This window comes from Aquarana catesbeiana, linkage group LG12, assembly GCF_042186555.1.
Source record: "Aquarana catesbeiana isolate 2022-GZ linkage group LG12, ASM4218655v1, whole genome shotgun sequence".
Classification (NCBI taxonomy): domain Eukaryota; kingdom Metazoa; phylum Chordata; class Amphibia; order Anura; family Ranidae; genus Aquarana; species Aquarana catesbeiana.
In genome coordinates, this window is record NC_133335.1 from 215,286,288 (window position 1) to 215,306,474 (window position 20,187).

A 20,187-nucleotide genomic window follows, 5' to 3' on the forward strand; every position below is an offset into this window, starting at 1 on the left:
GGTGATAGCGCACAACTAGAGGGCTTTGTTGTGGAGTAAGTCTTACATAATGTGCGATTCGTACTCGCACATTATTGTAAGCCCCTCTTAGACTGCGAGCTCTAACGAGCAGGGCTCTCTGATTCCTACTGTAGTAAATTGTATTGTAATTGTACTGACTGCCCTTATATTGTAAAGCACTGCGCAAACTGTCAGCACTATACAGTGGTTAAAATAATGATTTGATCCCCTGCAGATTTTGTAAGTTTGTCCTGCTAAAAAGAAATGAAGGGTCTTTAATTTTTATCATAGGTGTATTTTAAATGATAGAGACAAAATATCAATCAAAAATCCAGAAAAAACACATGATACAAATGTTATAAATGGAGTTGCAGTTAAGTAAGTAAAATAAGTATTTAATCCCCAAGCAAAACATGACTTAGTAGTTGGTGGAGAAACCCTTGTTGGCGAGCACAGAGGACGTTTCTTGTAGTTGGTGACCAGGTTTGCACACATCTCAGGAGGGATTTTGGTCCACTCTTCTTTATAGATCTTCTCCAAATCCTTAAGGTTTCTTGGCTGACACTTCGAAGTTTCAGTTCCCTAAATTTTCTAGATGGTTAAGGTCTGGAGACTGGCTAGGCCACTCCATGACCTAAATGTGCTTCTTTTGAGCCACTCCTTTATCGCCATGGCGACATGTTTTGGTTCATTATCATGCTGGAAGATCCATCCACGACCCATCCTCATTGTTCTGACTGAGGGAAGAAGGTTGTCATCCATGATTTTACAATACATGGCCCCATCCATTGGCCCCTCAATGCAGCAAAGTCGGCCTGTACTTTTAGCACAGAAACAGCCCCAAAACATAATGTTTCCACCTCCGTTTTTGACTGTAGTTCTTAGGGTCATAGTCAGTATTTTTCTTACTCCAAACATGGCGAGTAAAGTCAATGCCAAAGAGCTTAATTTTGATCTCATTTAACCCAATCCTTTCTCCCAATCCTTCTCGGAATCATTTAGATGTTCATTGGAAAACTTCAGATGGTCCTGTTCATGTGTCTTCCTGAGGAGGGGGACCTTGCAGGCGCTGCAGGATTTCAATCCATGGTGGCGTATATTGTGTTATCAAAGTTTTGTTTGGTGACTGTGGTCCCAAATGCCTTGAGATCATTCACAACCACCTCCCATGTAGTTCTGGGCTGACCCCTCACTTTTCTCATGATCATCCGTAGCCCACGAGGCGAAATCTTGTATGGAGCTCCAGACCGAGGGAGATTGATGGCTATTTTGTATTCCTTCCATTTGCGAATAATCGCTCCAACAGTTGTCTCCTTCTCACCAAAATTCTTGCTGATGGTCTTGTAGCCCATTCCAGCCTTGTGCAGGTCTACAATCTTGTCCCAGACGTCCTTTGGTCTTGCCCATGATGGAGAGGTTTGAAAGGAAGAAAGATTCTGTGGACAGGTGTCTTTTACACGCATAATGCGTTGTCGTTAGGAGAACCTTCTTAAATTGACAGGACTAATCTGTGTACCACATGAGCACCTACTGTAGCCAGTCTGTGGGAGCCAGAATTATTGTTGGTTGGTAGGGAATCAAATACTTATTTTACTCACTGAACTGCAACTCAATTTATAACATTTCTATCGTGTTTTTTTCTGGATTTTTGGTTGATATTCTGTCTCTATCATTTAAAATACACCTATGATAACAATTATAGACTCTTAATTTCTTTGTAAGTGGGCTAACTTACAAAATCTGTTTGTTTGTTTTTTCAGCAGCCTTACTACCACTTTATTCATTTCCGTCTCCATCAAAAATTAAAACAAAAAATGGTTTGGCTTTAAATAACCTTGTCTTTGCCCTGTATAGAGGTAGCCCTAGAAGTTCCCTCATTATTTACCAGTTTTGTAAATAACTGCAATAACCTCAGTTGTGAAATAGATATTTTAAGACACGTAAAAGCAAGAATTTTCCCAGAAGGGAAAAAAAGAAATCAGCCATATGCTGCAATACAAAAATTTGGGGTAAAACAGACTTGCCTGCAAGTTCCCTCTTGCTGTGGCTTCTTTTCTCAGTTCCTGCAAACTCCCCAGAATGTTATGTGGCTGAAGCTGACCATGCGTTCCACTGAGAGGTAACTCTGCTTCTAAAACAAAAGCGGCGTTAAAGGTGCACTTTAGATAACAAGAACATATAGCATTTAAAAGGTCGGTCAACCCCAAACTGGTTTCATAGTTAAACGCTATTAAGCCCAAAACCAAAAATGTACTAGCAGATTTACCTACCTCCCACCCACCGTATAGACAAATGACAGCGGGCAGCATGCTCTGTTGTTCTGGGACGACGTCATATGACATCGCCCCAGTCTCACCGCACTTGCACGCCCACAGTGTGGCAACCGTGGGCGCGCTGTGACACTGCGCAACCCCGATCGTGGTAAAGAGCCGATGATGTTGCTCTTTAACCATGTCATGTGATCAACTGTGTCCAATCACATGTAAGCAAGGAAATGCAGTTTATTGGCTCTCCTCGCCTCATACTGACAGAGTGTCCTAAATATCAGTGCAGCCCCAACAGTGTCCAGCAATGATGCCAATTTGTACCCATCAGTGAGGCCAATTTGTGCCTATAAAAGATGCAAGTCAGTGCTGCCTTTCATTGCTCATCAGTGCCGCCCATCAGTGTCACCTATCAGTGTCCATCAATGTCACCTATCACTGCTCATCAGTGACGCCCATCAGTGCCCATCAGTGCCACCTATAAGTGCCGCCCATCAGTGCCGCCTATCATTGCTCATCAGTGCCTGCCTATCAGTGCTCATCAGTGCTGCATATCAGTGCCACCTCATCAGTGCCGCCTCCTCAGTGCACATCAGTGAAGGAGAAAAAATTACTTATTTACAAAATTTTCTGACAAAAACTAAGAACTTTTTTTTTTTTTTTTTTTTACAATTTCTGTCTTTTTCCGTTTTTTAGAACAAAATAAAAAACCCAGTGGTAAATAAATACTACCAAAAGAAACCTCTATTTGTGTAAAAAAAAATGCTAAAAATGTCATATGGGTACAGTGTTGCATGACCGCGCAATTGTCAAAGTGTGACAGTGCTGAAAACTGAAAATTGGCCTGGGCAGGAAGGGGGTAAAAGTGCCCTGTACTGAAGTGGTTAAATTCACTAACAAATTGAACCTAGGTAGTGCAGGAAACCTTTCTAAAGTCGGATAGACTTGTGTAGTATCAGTTAGAATGGCTCTCATAGGGAAACATTGAAGTTCACATGTCATCCGACTTAGGGTCTCACAAGTTGGATCCTATGTCGCATCAGTGTGAACAGAGCCTAAAAGCTGATCATTGTAAGCAACCCTTCCACTGTAAAATTGCCGGGGTGGCATGTAGAACAACCAATTCCCTCCATTTCCTTCCTACAGCCGCTGAATGTCTGCAGGAGGGAGAGGAGGAGAAGCGGGCATTCAGCCGCTGCATGAAGGGATCTGTTCCTCTACATGCCGCCGCCCCTCCTATCCAGGCGTACAGGGGGGCCACTTGGGCCCCCTGAAGCATGTGGCAGGGTCGCAATCGCGACCCCTGTACATACACCCCTGATCCAGGACATATAAAAACATTGTCTTAGATTGAGCTCTAACGTGCAGGGCCCTCTGATTCCTACTGTATTAACCGCTTGTCGACCAGCCGCCGTCATTATACTGTGGCAGGTCAGCTCGATCCCGCAAACCATCGTAGCTATACGTCGGCTCACAGGATCAGGATAGCAGGTGCGCACGCGCACGATACACAGCTGGGGTGCCGATGCTCGTGGCCGGAGGTCATCGGTCACGAGCGATCGCGAGCACAAGGGACAGAACACGGAAGTGTGCGTGTAAACACACAAATCCGTGTTTTGCTCTGAGAGGAATGACAGATCGTGTGTTCCTATTAGCTAGGAACCACAATCCGTCACTTCCTCTAGTCAGTCCCCTCCCCGTTCAGTTAGAATCACCTCCCAGGGAACGCAGTTAACCCCTTGATCGCCCCCTAGCGTTAACCCCTTAACTGCCAATGACATTTTTACAGTAATCAATGCATTTTTTTAGCACCGATTGCTGTATAAATGCCAATGGTCCCAAAAATGTGTCAAAATTGTCCGATGTGTCCGCCATGATGTCGCAGTCACGATAAAAATTGCAGATCGCTGCCATTACTAGTAAAAAAAAAATATAACAATAAAAATGCTATAAATCTATCCCCTATTTTGTAGGCGCTATAACTTTTGTACAAACCAATCAATATACACTTATTGTGATTTTTTTTACCAAAAATATGTAGAAGAATACATATCGGCCTAAACTGAGAAAAAATTAGCTTTTTTTAAAAAAAAAAATGGGGATATTTATTACAGCAAAAAGTACAAAATATTGTGTTTTTTTTCAAAATTGTTGCTATTTTTGTTTATAGCACAAAAAATCAAAACCGCAGAGGCGATCAAATACCACCAAAAGAAAGCTCTATTTGTGGGAAAAAAAAGGACGCCAATTTTGTTTGGGTGCAACGTCGCACGACCGCGCAATTGTCAGTTAAAGCGACGCAGTGCCGAATTGCAAAAAATGGCCTGGTCATTCTGCAGCCAAATCTTCCGGGGCTGAAGTGGTTAAAGTGTATTGTATTTGCACTGTCTGCCCTCATGTTGTAAAGCGCTGCGTAAACTGTTGGCGCTATATAAATCCTGTATAATAATAATAATAATTGGGCTGACTCACTTTTGGGTGGACTGACCCTTGAACAAACACATGTATGAACAGTAATACTGGCATACCTGAAAATGTGCGTCCTCTGGAAGAAGAATCTTGTGGTGCGGGACGAGCCACCAACAACTGTCTTTTTCTGCCCTCCTCTTTATCATGATGTTTGCGAATTAAAATTCTATTTGTAACTGAGGACTTCTGCTCTTCTTTGGGGCGTCGTGGCACATGGAGCTATCAAACAACAAAAAACAAATCCAATGTGTCAATTTTCAGGTATCCTATTAATAGCAGTACAGTAAGGGGGGCATAAAGTAATGGAATACTTACCTTATTCCTCGCTCCATCCGATAGATTTCTTCTATGCTCCCAGATTACGGGCAACACAAAGAAAGAAATGTAAGGCGGCCGGCCACAGCATGCCCAGTGAGTCCACTCACCCCCCTCAGTATGCCACTGGCTCTGCTGCTTTGTGAACATAGGAGATTGGCCGCTGGGCACAGGCGCCATTCAGAGATCACCAAGCATTCTCTGATTGTGTGATCATCATCCTCCCCCCTATACCTCTTACGTCCATATATCCTTCCCCTTCCTATCCCACTTTATCCACAACCCATCCTGTGATCCCGTACATCTACAGAGAAGTTCTTTTGATAGAAACCACCAAGAGTATTGTGCCCTGTTCTACCGCCAAGCTTTTCACGCATTTCCCAACTTCAATTTTGAACAATGATGCCAATTCACTTGGTGTGATTTATGGAACTTTGAACTCCACAGATCTGCTGATAAACTTTACACCAATTACAGGTTCTCTTTAACCCACACAATTACAGCCTTTATATATGACAAAACTGCACATCACTGATTGGGTAATGCCAACTCAGTCTGGAGATCTCTACAGGAGATAATCAGAGACTGAAGACATAATAGGGATGGTCAGAGACTGCAGACATACTACAGGAAATGGTCAGAGACTGCAGACAACATACAGTTAATGGTCAGAGACTGCAGACAACATACAGTTAATGGTCAGAGACTGCAGCCATAATACTGGAGATGGTCAGAGACTGGAAACATGATACAGGAGATGGTCAGAGACTGCAGACATACTACAGGAAATGGTCAGAGACTGCAGACAACATACAGTTAATGGTCAGAGACTGCAGACAACATACAGTTAATGGTCAGAGACTGCAGCCATAATACTGGAGATGGTCAGAGACTGGAAACATGATACAGGAGATGGTCAGAGACTGCAGACATGATATAGGTGATGGTCAGAGACTGTAGACACATTATAGGACTGCAGACATGATATAGGTGATGGCCAGAGACTGCAGACATGATACAGGAGATGGTCAGAGACTGCAGACAAATGTTAGGACTGCAGACATGATACAGAAGATGATCAGAGAATGCAGACATACTAAAAGAGATGGTCAGAGACTGCAGACATGATACAAGAGATGGGCAAAGACTGCAGACAACCTACAGGTGATAGAGACTGTAGACATGATACTGGAGATGAAAAAAGAGAGGAGGAACAAACCACGGGAATTTTAAGGTGTCAAGAGAATAAATAGATTACAATTGATAAAATCCCATACATTTTATTATGACAAAAAAAAATTGATAAAAGATTCATTGCTCCCCTAGCAGTTCAATGCTGCATGATGACACACAAATGCTGACTAGGCCCCCACCATCTGGTAAACAAGGCCAGAGACTGCTGATGCATGTGAAAAGTTCTGATGTTTAAAGGGAAATGAAGAAGGAAGAGGAAGCTGAGGGAGAACGTCAAACTGATTGCCGACATTACACAAGATTTTAATTTATTGAACTTACCGTGTACTTTGCATACCGAGAACTACTCATCATCAGTGTATGTTGAGAGTACTGAAAGGTTCCTCCATTGTGCTCAGTATACACTGATGGCAGGGGGCATCCAGAGCCGGCATAATGACATAGCCCCCAACTGTCACTGATTTCGAGGGACTGTCCCTGATACGGAGCAATGTCCCTCTGTCCCTCTTTCCTCCTCATTTGTCCCTCATTTTGGTCTGATCTATATAGATGTATATAAAATGCACTTTTTATCTATCAAAAAGTGTTTTCCAGCACTAAACCTTTCATCTGATTTCTAAATTGCTGCATTTGTAAATTCCAAAAGCCAATATAAAGGAATAGTAGGGGTAACAAAGCACTTGTTTGTTTAACCAATCTTGTTTTTTTTGTACAATTCTCCTCTAAGGGGGCGTGGCAGGGGGTGTGTCCTATGCCTGCATACTTTCCCTGATAGGTGTCCCTCATTCCCATCTCAAAAAGTTATGGAGGTATGGATTGCTTTACTTTACTGAGAAATCACTTTTAAAAAACAGCCCCCCCCCCCCCAGCATTTCTTCCTGGAATACATCTGCCCTTAGCTCAGGCATGCAGGCAGGAGGGTGCTTAGCTGAGAAACTCCTCCTCCTCGCCTCCCCACATCATTTGCCTAGATAAGAAAACAGGAAATAACTGAAGAAGAACAAGTACCGGTAAATACAATATATTTTCCTATTTCCTATAAATTTTATTTAATTTATTTATTTACTAATGCTAGCAGAATGAGGATTAAAAATAAGCAATGATGATTGAGAATTAGACATGAGCAGAACGAAGAAATGTGTTTAGTTTTAATTCGCTATTTACATAAATTATTTTGGTTAAATTTAATAAATTAATTTAATTTGCTTTTGGAATTGGTTTTGTTTAAGCAAATTTGATTCTATTCTTTTATTTTTTCATTTAATTTTTTATTTTTTTTATTTTAACATATTCGGTTCTTTTATTTTCTATTCCATTTTGTTCTGTTTTACCCTATTTTTTTCTATTCTTTTTTTTTTTTTATTTATCTATTCAATTTTTTTCCTGTTCTATACTATTCTTTTCTTTTCTATTCTATTCCTTTATTTTCTATTCTATTCGGAAATTAATATTCAAATCAAATTAGAAAACTATAGTTTACTATTCCTATTTCCTATAAATTCTATTTAATTTATTTATTTACTAATGCTAGCAGCATGAGGATTCAAAATTAGCAATGATGATTGAGCATTAGACATGTGCAGAACGAAGAAATTTGTTTAGTTTTAATTCGTTATTTACATAAATTATTTTGGTTAAATTTAATAAATTAATTTAATTTGCTTTTGGAATTGGTTTTGTTTAAGCAAATTTGATTCTACTCTTTTATTTTTTAATTTAATTTATTTTTTATTTTAATGTATTCGGTTCTTTTATTTTCTATTCCATTTTGTTCTGTTTTACCCTATTTTTTGTCTATTCTTTTTTTTTATTATTTCTCTATTCAATTTTTGTCCTGTTCTATACTATTCTTTTATTTTCTATTCTTTTCTATTCTATTCCTTTATTTTCTATTCTATTCGGAAATTAATATTCAAATCAAATTAGAAAACTATTTGAATTTTGTCCAAAATTTTGTTTAGTTATTTTGGATACGTTTATATTTATTACTGTTGTAATTCGGATACTTTCAAATTTCCCAATAACGAAAAATGCATCCGAATTTTGATTCGGAACGAAATGAACCGCACATGTCTAATTGAGAGAGCAAAGTTCTGCTTTAACCACGCTTGGGAATAGGCATGCACTGGTAAGTCTAATGCCCTCTACACACGGTCGGATTTTCTGACGGAAAAAGTGCGATCGGATTGTGTTGTCGGAAATTCCGATTGTGTGTGGGCTCCATCGGTCTTTTTCCGTCGGAATTTCCGTCACACAAAGTTTGAGAGCAGGATATAAAATTTTCCAACAACAAAATCCGATCCTTTAAATTCTGATCGTGTGTGGACAAAATCCGAAGCACAAAGTGCCACGCATGCTCAGAATAAGTTAAGAGAGACGAAAGCTATTGGCTACTGCCCCGTTTATAGTCCCGACGTACGTGTTTTACGTCAACGCGTTCAGAACGATCGGATTTTCCGACAACTTTGTGCGACCGTGTGTATGCAAGACAAGTCTGAGCCAACATCCGTTGGGAAAAAAAAACGATGGATTTTGTTGTCGGAATGTCCGATTAACGTCTGATCGTGTGTACGGGGCATTAGCCTCAGTGCTATAGCAAATGCTTTATGTTACATAAGTCCATACCACTGAGGTAGCATAGGACTATTCATCTAATACAGAATCTCACCTTCTCCAGATCACAGAGTCTGATTGCGAGGGACTGAATTTCTTCTCCTATCAGCACGCTGCTTGTAGAGGATTCGCTCAGCTCATTGGGCACCGGTGGAGTTGATTGCTCATATACCTTTGACTTCCTTTTCTCTGTAACAATCAAGTCATAAATAAATGTAATATTGGCAGATGTTCCAGCTTTGCATGGCGGGATGGGAGCTCTATGGTGGGTCTATAATAAAGAATGTATATTGCTATTTACCCTCCATTCCATGATTAAAAAGAACGTGACCTAAAAACAACTCAGGCTAACAAACTAACCTTAGGGCCCTTTCACACTGGGGCGGGGTCGGCGGTAAAACGCCGCTATTTTTAGCGGCGTTTTACCGTCGGTATTCGGCCGCTAGCGGGGCGGTTTTACCCCCCGCTAGCGGCTGAGAAAGGGTTAAATACCACCGCAAAGCGCCTCTGCAGAGGCGCTTTGCCAGCGGTATAGCCGCGCCGTCCCATTGATTTCAATGGGCAGGAGCGGTAAAGGAGCGGTATACACTCCGCTCCTTCACCGCTCCGAAGATGCTGCTGGCAGGACTTTTTTTACCGTCCTGCCAGCGCATCGCTCCAGTGTGAAAGCCCTCGGGGCTTTCACACTGGAATGAAAGTAGCGGCACTTTCGGGTCGGTTTGCAGGCGCTATTATTACACAATATTATACAATAGCGCCTGCAAACCGCCCCAGTGTGAAAGGGCTCTTAGAGTGGCTGTCACAGCAATATGGACTTCATCTACAGTGCTGCTGATCTCCTGCAGCCACAAATGGGTTGATTTAATAAAACTGGAGTACTCACAATCTGGTGCAGCTCTGCAAGGGAGCCAATCAGCTTCTAACTTCAGCTTGTTCAATTAAGCTTTGACAATAAAACCTGGAAACTGATTGGTTTCTATGCAGAGCTGCACCAGATTTTGCACTCTCCAGATTTAATAAATAACTCCCAATATCCACATGCACTTTAGCTATGGATGTATGGCATTTCTCAGGGTGGGTTTCCTGATGGTGACAACGGTAGACCATGTCTGCATAACCATTTCCGGATCAGCAACGTACGGGTCTTCGGCTGGTTATACCGGGATCGTGCCACCCCAGTACCGTTCTTGTAAAGCAACCCTAGTGGTTAACCACTTGCCGACCAGCCGCCGTCATTATACGGCGTTAGGTCGGCAAGATCCCGCGAGCCGTCGTCGATATACGTCGGCTCCTTTAAGCGGGATAGCAGGTGCGCGCCCTGCCGGAGGCATTGCAGGGGTGCCGATGCTCGTGACCGGCGGTCGTGATGACCGCCAGCCAGGAGCGATCGCGGGAACGAGAGGCAGAACAGGAACGTGTGGGTGTAAACACCCACATGTCCCTGTTCTTTTCTGAGAGGAGATGCAGATTGTGACTTCCTAATAGCTAGGAACCCCGATCTGTCATCTCCTATAGTCAGTCCCCTCCCCCTACAGTTAGAACACACAGCCAGGGAACACAGTTAACCCCTTGATCGCCCCCTAGTGTTAACCCCTTTACTGTCACAGGCATTTATACAGTAATCAGTGCATTTTTATGCACTGATTACTGATCGCTGTATAATTGTCAATGGTTTCAAAAATGTGTCAAAAGTGTCCGATGTGTCCGTCATAATGTCGCAGTCCCGATAAAAATCGCAGATCGCCGTCGTTACTAGTAAAAAAAAATATTAATAATAATAAAAATGCTATAAATCTATCCCTATACACTTATTGCGATTTTTATTACCAAAAATATGTGGAAGAATACATATCAGCCTAAACTGAGGAAAAAAAAGGGTTAAACGTGTTCCCTAGCCACTTGCCAACCGGCTTACGCCGATATATGCCGCCAACGTGGTTTGTTCCCGTGAATCGCCGCACGGGTACGTCTGTACCTTTAAGGGCGATAGCAGGTGCGCGGTCTCGCTGCGCGGTGGGGAACCCGATGCGCGTGCCCAGCGATCACGTGCACGAGAGCAGGAACAGGGATTTGTGAGTGTAAACACACAAATTCCTGTTCTGTCAGGACAGAAGAGACATATCGTTTATTTCTACTAAGTAGGAAAAACAAAATGTCTCTTCCTCTAGTCAGTCTTATCCCCCCTCAGTTAGAACACACCCAGGGAACACACATTTAACCCCTTGATCGCCCCCTAGTGTTAACCTCTTCCCTGCCAGTGACAATTACACAGTAAACAGTACATTTTTATAGCACAGATCGCTGTATAAATGCCAATGGTCCCAAAAATGTGTCAAAAGTGTCCGATGTGTCCGTCGCAATACCGCTAAAAATAGCAGATCACCGCCATTACTAGTAAAAAAAATACTTATGTATATGTTACGCCTTTGAACCTTGATCGTGTCCTGAAGAAGCCTCATGGGGAAACACGTAGACGCACAAGAGTTCACTGTACTGACTGTATCAGTTTTCATGTTTTTTATCTCTTTTTGAACATTGTGTTTGTATAATGTATTTTTTCTAATAAATTATATATTTTTCACTTCTCCATTATTTCCATGCCTAAAAAGTCTGATTTTTGGCTACTTAAGTAGTATCCTCCTCTTTGTCCCTATACGTTTGGATGTGGCATTGGTAGTGCTTCTTTTCCCTATTTAGTAAAAAAAAAATAATAATAATAAAAATGCCATAAAAATGCCATAAAAATGCCATAAATCTTTCCCATAGTTTGTAGACGTTATAACTGTTGCGTAAACCAATCAATATACGCTTATTGCGATTTTTTAACCAAAAATATGTAGAACAATATATATTGGCCTAAACGTAGGAAGAAATGTGTTTTTTTTTTTAAAAACATTTTTGGGGATATTTATTAGCAAAAAATTAAAAAATGTTGGGTTTTTTTTCAAAATTGTTGCTCTTTTTTTGTTTATAGCACAAAAAAAATGAAAAATCGCAGAGGTGATCAAGTACCACCAAAAGAAAGCTCTATTTGTGGGGAAAAAAAGGACGTCAATTTTGTTTGGGTACAGCGTCGCACGACTGTGCAATTGTCAGTTAAAGCGATGCAAAAAATGGCCTGGTCATTCAGGGGGTAAATCCTTCCGGTCTGTAAGTGGCTAGGAGTGATTACTAACTGTGGGGGAGGTGCTTTGACTGGGGGGAATGTAAAGATCTGTGTTCTTGCTTTAGCAGGTATCACCGGGAATGTCAGATCATGGGCGGTAATTTTAGCACAAGACTTTTCTTTTATAGGTTTTTAATATGTACAATGATATTTATATATGATATTTTATCATGATAATACCTTCTTTTTCTGAATGACTAAAAATAGGTTCTTGGAAATGCTATTCCTTTCATGCCACGCAAACCTGACAGCTCTGCTTATTCATTGCAGCATAAGGAGGAGTATTACATCACACCATTTCTGAATCATTTCCCTATTTATTTCCCTAATTCTTTTTCCCACAGCGTCACTCTCATGTAAATCTCAAACTCCCAATGATTCTGTCTTAAAGTGGATCTTCACTCTCCCAATCAACATTGCTTCTTTTTTTATTCTTATCCTGCTAGCATTAGTAGCTAGCTAGGAAAGTACATCATATTTACTTGTTTTAAACTTTTTTTTACTTTTCTTCAGTTACTTCCTGTTTTCTAGCCTAGGCATAACGTCATACATCCCAGGAGTCTTCAGGAGGGGGTTTTCTCTGTTAAGTACACCTTCCTGCCTGTGTTTCATCAGATATGGTGACCCGTCAGAATTTGTAACGGAAGTGACATTCCGTCGCTGCCATCTTGCTACACCCCGCACTCGTCCACAGTAAGAATACAGCCAGAAGGCAGCAAGCGGACATCTTGCTACACCCACCGGAGTCTTGCATTTGAGACTTATTCTTAACAGTAAACTCAGCTTATATATAGTGAAATACAGTATTTAGAAGTCCGTGTGACTGTTTAGATGTTGAATTTTAAAAGCAACGGCAAGCCTGCTGATCTCACAGGTTTGCTAATATAACACAACACCGCTGCTTTTAACTGCTTCAGCCCCGGAAGATTTTACCCCCTTCCTGACCAGAGCACTTTTTGCAATTCGGCACTGCGTCGCTTTAGCTGACATTTGCGCGGTCGTGCGACGTTGCACCCAAACAAAATTGACGCACTTTCTTTCCTACAAATAGAGCTTTCTTTTGGTGGTATTTGATCACCTCTGCGGTTTTTATTTTTTGCGCTATAAACAAAAAAAGAGCGACAATTTTGAAAAAAACACAATATTTTTTACTTTTTGCTATAATAAATATCCCCCAAAAATATATAAAAAAAAAATGTTTTCCTCAGTTTAGGCCAATATGTATTCTTCGACATATTTTTGGTAATAAAAATCGCAATAAGCGTATATTGATTGGTTTGCACAAAAGTTATAGCGTCTACAAAATAGGGGATAGATTTATGGCATTTTTATTATTATTTTTTTTTATTAGTTAATGGCGGCGATCTGCGATTTTTATCGGGACTGCGACATTATGGCGGACACATCGGACAATTTTGACACATTTTTGGGACCATTGTGATTTATACAGCGATCAGTGCTATAAAAATGTATTGATTACTGTAAAAATGTGACTGGCAGGGAAGGGGTTAAACACTAGGGGGTGATCAAGGGGTTAATTGTGTTGTCTCTCTCTCTCTCTCTCTCTCTCTGTGTTCTAACTGAAGGGGGAGGGGACTGTGTAGGGGAGATGACAGATCGCTGTTCATACTTTGTATGAACAGATGATCTGTCTCTTCTCCCCTCAGAGATCCCAGTTCTTGGTATGTCAGCAGCGATTGTGGGAGCCCGGTGGTAATCGCGACTGCCGGGCATTCGCATCGGCTCCGGGGGCGAGCAGCGGGCGCGTGCCCCCCTAGTGGCCACGGGGCAAAGCGACGATACATAACGTCGTTTCGCCCAGCCGTGCCATTCTGCCGCAGTAAAACTGCAGCGGCTGGTTGGCAAGTGGTTAAAATTCAACATCTAAACAGTCACACGGACTTCTAAATACTGTATTTCACTATATATAAGCTGAGTTTACTATTAAAAATAAGTCTCAAATGCAAGAAGTGGGCTTGCCGCCTTCTGACTGTATCCTTAGTGTGGACGAGTGCGGGGTGTAGCAAGGTAGCAGCGAGGGAACGTCAGTTCCATTACAATATCTGATGGGTCTCCTAATCTGACGAAACACCTGCATACCTGAGCTAAAGGCAGATGGATTCCAGGAAGTAAATGCTACATGAATCATCTGCCCTTTCTCAAGATGGCTGCAGCTAGACATGCCAGGGGGTGTTTTTCAAAGTGTTTTCCCATCAAAATAAAGCATGGCGACAAGGATAGATGGGGGCACTTGCTTTGAATATTAAAAATGAATAAAATGGTGTTCTTGGTTTGTGGTGCTCGGATACCGTGTAATTCCACTTTAAGTGTGGCCAGAAATTTGTGGCTTTAACCACTTTTGGACCCGAGTCTCTTTTTGAGATTTGTTGTTTACAAGTTAAAATCGTTTTTTTGTTTGCTAGAAAATTACTTAGAACCCCCAAACATAATATATATATATTTTTTCAGACACCCTAGAGAATAAAATGGCGGGCATTGCAATACTTTATGTCACACCGTATTTGCGCAGCGGTCTTACAAGCGCAATTTCTTTGGAAAAAATACATTAAATAAAAAAATAAATAAATAAAAAAAAAAAATTAAAATAAATTAAGAAAAATTAAATAAAAAAAATAAAACAACAGTAAAGTTAGCCCATTTTTATATTTTTTTTTATATTGTGAAAGACAATGTTACGCCGAGTAAATTGATACTCAACATGTCATGCTTCAAAATTGCGCCCGCCCGTGGAATGGTGACAAACTTTAACCCTTAAAAATTTCCATAGGCGACGCTTAAAAATGTCTACAGGTTACCAGGTCTACTGCTAGAATTATTGCTCTCGCTCTAACGATCACAACGATACCTCACACGTGTGGTTTAAACACATTTTTCATTTGCGGGCGTGACTTACGGTTGCTTCTGTGCACAAGCTCGGCGGGACGGTGCACTTAAATTTTTTTTTATTATTATTTACTTAACTTTTTATTTTTTATTTTGACAGTCCTTAAAAAAAAAAAAAAAAAAATTGGGTCACTTTTATTCCTATTAGAGCCCTTTCACACTGGGGCGGCGTCGGCGGTAAAACGCCGCTATTATTAGCGGCGTTTTACCGTCGGTATTCGGCCGCTAGCGGGGCGGTTTTGCCCCCCTGCTAGCGGCCGAGAAAGGGTTAAATACCACCGCAAAGCGCCTCTGCAGAGGCTCTTTGCCGGCGGTATAGCCGCGCCGTCCCATTGATTTCAATGGGCAGGAGCGGTAAAGGAGCGGTATACACTCCGCTCCTTCACCGCTCCGAAGATGCTGCTGGCAGGACTTTTTTTACCGTCCTGCCAGCGCACCGCTCCAGTGTGAAAGCCCTCGGGGCTTTCACACTGGATACACAGCAGCGGCACTTTCAGGTCGGTTTGCAGGCGCTATTATTAGCGCAATAGCGCCTGCAAACCGCCCCAGTGTGCAAGGGCTCTTAGAAGGAATGTAAACATCCCTTGTAAAAGAAAAAAAGCATGACAGGTCCTCTTAAATGTGAGATCTGGGGTCAAAAAGACCTGAGATCTCACATTTACCCCTAAAAAAAAATGGTATGCCATCCAATGGTATGGAGCCAAGTGTTTGCCATCTTTTCCTCACTCGGCTCCAGGCTACTGAGGGGAGAGGATGCGATTGCTATCTGCTGCCATAACCCCAGGTATTGTATGTCAAAGTGCCGACGCATAATGACGGCGGCTGGTTCGTAAGTGGTTAACCACTTCAGCCCCGGAAGGATTTACCCCCTTCCTGACCAGAGCACTTTTTGCGATTCGGCACTGCGTCGCTTTAACTGACAATTGCGCGGTCGTGCGACGTTGCACCCAAACAGGATTGACGTCCTTTTTTCCCCACAAACAGAGCTTTCTTTTGGTGGTATTTGATCACCTCTGCGGTTTTTATTTTTTGCACTATAAACAAAAAAAGAGCGACAATTTTGAAAAAAAACAATATTCTTTACATTTTGCTATAATAAATATCCCCATAAAATATAAAAAAAACTAATTTCTTCCACAGTTTAGGCCGATATGTATTCTTCTACATATTTTTGGTAAAAAAAAAAACAAAAAAACGCAATAAGCGTCTATTGATTGGTTTGCACAAAAGTTATAGAGTCTACAAAATAGGGGATAGATTTATGGCATTTTTAATAATTTTTTTTTTTTATTAGTAATGGCGGCGATCTGCGATTTTTATCGTGACTGCGACATTGCAGCGGACAGATCAGACACTTTTGACACTATTTTGGGACCAGTGACATTTATACAGCGATCAGTGCTATAAAAATGCACTGATTACTGTGTAAATGTCACTGGCAGGGAAGGGGTTAAACACTAGGGGGCGATCAAGGGGTTAAGTGTGTTCCCTGGGCATGTTCTAACTGTAGGGGGGATGGGCTCACTAGAGCATGACAGAGATCACTGCTCCCGATCACTGGGAGCAGTAGATCCCTGTCCTGTTGCTAGGCAGAACAGGGAAATGCCTTGTTTACATAGGCATCTCCCCGCTCTGTCTCTTCGTGTCACAATGGCGGGCCACCGGTGGACATCGAGTCCGCGGGACCTGCGGGCACGCTCCCGCAGAGTGCGCGCACCCCTTAGCTGCGGATGATGCAGCGATGCACGGGTACGTTGTTTTGCGCACGCATGCCACTTTGCTGACGTATATATCGGCGCGAACCAGTCGACAAGTGGTTAAAGAGGAACATCACTTCCACCATACTTTTCTTCTTTTTTTTTTTTTTTTACATGCCTAAACAAATCCAGCGTTTCCGCGCATCAGCAGTATGGTGGGATGTGTGGCGTGGGCTGGGGCTACATCATTCTCACCAAGGTGAGTAAAGCAGAAGCTCCAGCTTTCTTTTGTAAAAAAAAGGTATATGTAAAAAAAAAATAAATAAATAAATAAAGTTTTTTTCTTTTTTTTTGTGAATGTATTACAGGTGGGGGAAGGGCGCAATTATACGTCCATCTCTGATTTAAAATCTGCATTTTTTTGCTAGAAAATGACTTTAAACCCCCCCCCCCAGACAAAAATATAAATGTTCTGAAAGGAGAAGCTAGGGGTTAGTAAAAAAAACAACTTATGCCTCATGTACACGGGGCGTTAGAAAAAAACGGACTGCAAAGTCACTACCAACGGCAGGAAAAAGCGGCTGTAAAAACGCACTTTTAGTAGATTTTTGGATTGGCGTTAATACGCCTTTAGCCGCGTTAGCTTTTAGCAGCATTTCTCTACCTCTATTCAAAATGGTTCCCTATGACAGCCATCTACTGATCCGACTTTCAGCCCATTGATTTGGAAAGAAGTTGCGTCTAAGTTGGATCATCATGATCCGAATTGTGGTGCGATTTGTGCTCTGAGGATTTTGAAGGGGAACCCAACACCAAAAATTAAAAAAAAAACAGTGTGGGGTCTTCCCCCAAAATCCATACCGACCCTTATCCCAGCATGCAGCCTGGCCGGTCAGAAAAAAGTGGGGGGGCGAGAGCGAGTGCCCTCCCCCCTCCTCCTGGACAACACCAGGCCACACACCCTCAACATGGGGAGGAGGGGCGGGTGCTTTGGGATCAGGGTCTCTTCTGACAATCCTGGGCTGTGGTTGTCGGGGTCTGTGGATGGGGGGCTTACTAGAATCTGGAAGCCCCCTTTAACAACGGGGCTTGCAGATCCTGGCCCCCCCCTTATGTGAATGAGTATGGGGTACATTGTACCCCTACCCATTCACCCCCAAGAAAAAGTAGTGTAGTGTAAATAAAAACAAGAGACGGTTTTGACAAGTTCTTTATTAAAAATCTCCCTTCGGTCTTCTCCGATGCTGTCTCCCGCCTTTGTGCCATCTCCGCTCTCTGCCGGTGTTCTGCCGAGAAAGTTCCCCTCGGCGGATAATGACCCCCCTGTACTGCGCAGACGCATCGCTTGCGCAGTACGAACAACAAGGGAGCCGCCGAAAATCTCCGAAGCTGAACAGCTGTGAGTCAGCTGTAGACGGCGCCTGCGCAATGAGCAGGACATTGCGGCCGACGCTGCCGCACGCTCCCGATGGACATGCTACTTTGCAAGGGGCGGGTGTATTACTGTCATATCGTGGTAAGGGGCGGATGCTACAGAAGAGGTCGAATATTAAATTAAAGGGCAGAGCTGTTTGCACGAGTATCGGGAGCGTGCGGCATTGTCTGGTAGCATCGGGAGCGTGCGGCATTGTCTGGTAGCATCGGGAGCGTGCGGCATTGTCTGGTAGCATCGGGAGCGTGCGGCATTGTCTGGTAGCATCGGGAGCGTGCGGCATTGTCTGGTAGCATCGGGAGCGTCTGTTAGAATGTGGTTTTCATTGAGCAGGCGTGGTGTACAGCTGACTCTCAGCTGTGTATGTTCAGCTATTTTCGGCGGCCGTGGGAACTTTTTTGGCAAGCTTCGTACTGCACAAGCGCTGCGCATGCGCAGTACAGGGGGGTCCTTATCCGCCGGGGGAACTTTTTCGGCAAGTCACCGGTTCTTATATAGCAATGGGGCGTGGCCATCTGGTGATGTCACCATGAGACCCCGCCCATTGTGACGTCACAAGGGCGGGGTCTCATGGTGGCTTCCCTGGATGGCCACGCCCCATTGCTATACAAGAACCGGCAGAGAGCGGAGCTGGCACAAAGGCGGGAGACAGCATCGGAGAAGACCGGAGGAAGAAGACCGAAGAGAGATTTTAATAAAGAACTTGTCAAAATCGTCTCTTGTTTTTATTTACACTACACTACTTTTTTGGGGGGGTGAATGGGTAGGGGTACAATGTACCCCATACTCATTCACATGGGGGGGTGGGTCAGGATCTGGAGACCCCCTGTATAATAAAATACACAAAAATAAAATAATAAAGATAAAATGCTAAAATAATAATAATATTAATATAAATAATAATAACAAAATAAAATAAAATGGTAGCAGCTGCAATAAGTATAATAATAATAATAATAATATAAAAAAAACATAATGATAAAATAATAATAATTTTAAAAATAGTATTATTAATATATATATATATATATATATATATATATATATATATATATATATATATATATATATATATATTTATTTATTATATATAAATTTATATATATTATAATAATAATAGTAAAGTTTACCATGTTAAAGTGACACTTCCATAGCAAACAGAAGGTCGGATTTTTTTTATTTGCCATTACCCCCCCCCCCCCCCCCCCTTCAATGCCTCAATGCACAAGGGATTCACGCCGAAGAATATAACCTGGGGGGATTCCGAGCTCCCAGCACAGTCTGAAAGCGCAGTGACATCACATGAGACCCCTGGAACCGTCGGAGGCTGGGGGGCCAAGTTTTGACATTTGCGTTGTGCGTTGAGGGGGGAGGCTGGCAAAAAAGCAGACCTGACATTTGCAATGGAGGATAAATTAATATAATAATCTGCAGCTTTCATGCCATGAGGGTCCTTGTTCAGACACTGGTGACAACGCTGTCCCTGTCTCTGATTTCTGCCCCTGTGTTGTCACCCTGTCACTGTGCATAGTAATGTGTTATCATGGAGACCATACGACATTATACACTGGCATGGTTCACCTTTTAGTGCCAACCACTGACAGTATATACTCTGATGTCATGGCCTGTCCCCCCTCCCCCAGTCACTGTTACCCGTTGGGGTTCTTCCCTGAGACTCCTTCTTCCCCGGCTTGTTCGCCATGCTGGTCTCCCGTACACCGTCTCTATGACAACCGTACACAACTTCAGGACACGCCCCCTTCTAGGGGCTCCTCGGAAGCCTGATGAATAGAAAATCTCAACAATGCTGATCTCGTGAGATCTCAACATACAGTCTGTAGACATACACAGCTTGTAATCTCGCGAGAACACAGCGTCTATAGCGCTGTGTGAAAGAGGTAAAGGGGGTGTCTTGTCAAATACAGTCCCCTATCATATAGTGTCCTCCCTGTACTGCGCAGGCGCAGTACGTACGGAGCGGACACTATCTGATAGGAGGACACTATATGGCAGAACAGGGGGTTCTGGCAGCGGAATTAAGCTCCACTCTGCACTGCAGCCAGTTCCCTCTCGAAAAAAAGGGAGGCTGTAGCTGTAGGACCAAAGGTCCCAGCAAGCACTGTCGGGAAAAGT

General features: G+C 42.6%; 1 protein-coding gene across 4 annotated transcripts in view; it reads right to left on the bottom strand.

Moving 5' to 3' along the window:
• MYCBPAP (MYCBP associated protein) overlaps positions 1–19,902 on the bottom strand; it is a 114,505-nt gene extending 94,603 nt beyond the window's left edge. Inside the window, exons 1-4 of one of the 4 annotated variants that reach the window (XM_073606667.1) lie at positions 19,708–19,902; positions 8,911–9,126; positions 4,793–4,952; positions 2,025–2,128 (exon numbers count right to left, since the gene is read on the bottom strand). In XM_073606667.1, coding sequence (XP_073462768.1) covers positions 2,025–2,128; positions 4,793–4,952; positions 8,911–9,126; positions 19,708–19,899 — 672 coding nt within the window. In that variant the 5' untranslated portion in view covers positions 19,900–19,902. Of the gene's footprint in view, positions 1–2,024; positions 2,132–4,792; positions 4,953–8,910; positions 9,127–19,707 lie in introns of all 4 variants that reach the window. The other 3 variants (XM_073606666.1, XM_073606670.1, XM_073606668.1) reach the window with 3 other exon arrangements.
• Between the last annotated feature and the right edge of the window lie 285 nt (positions 19,903–20,187).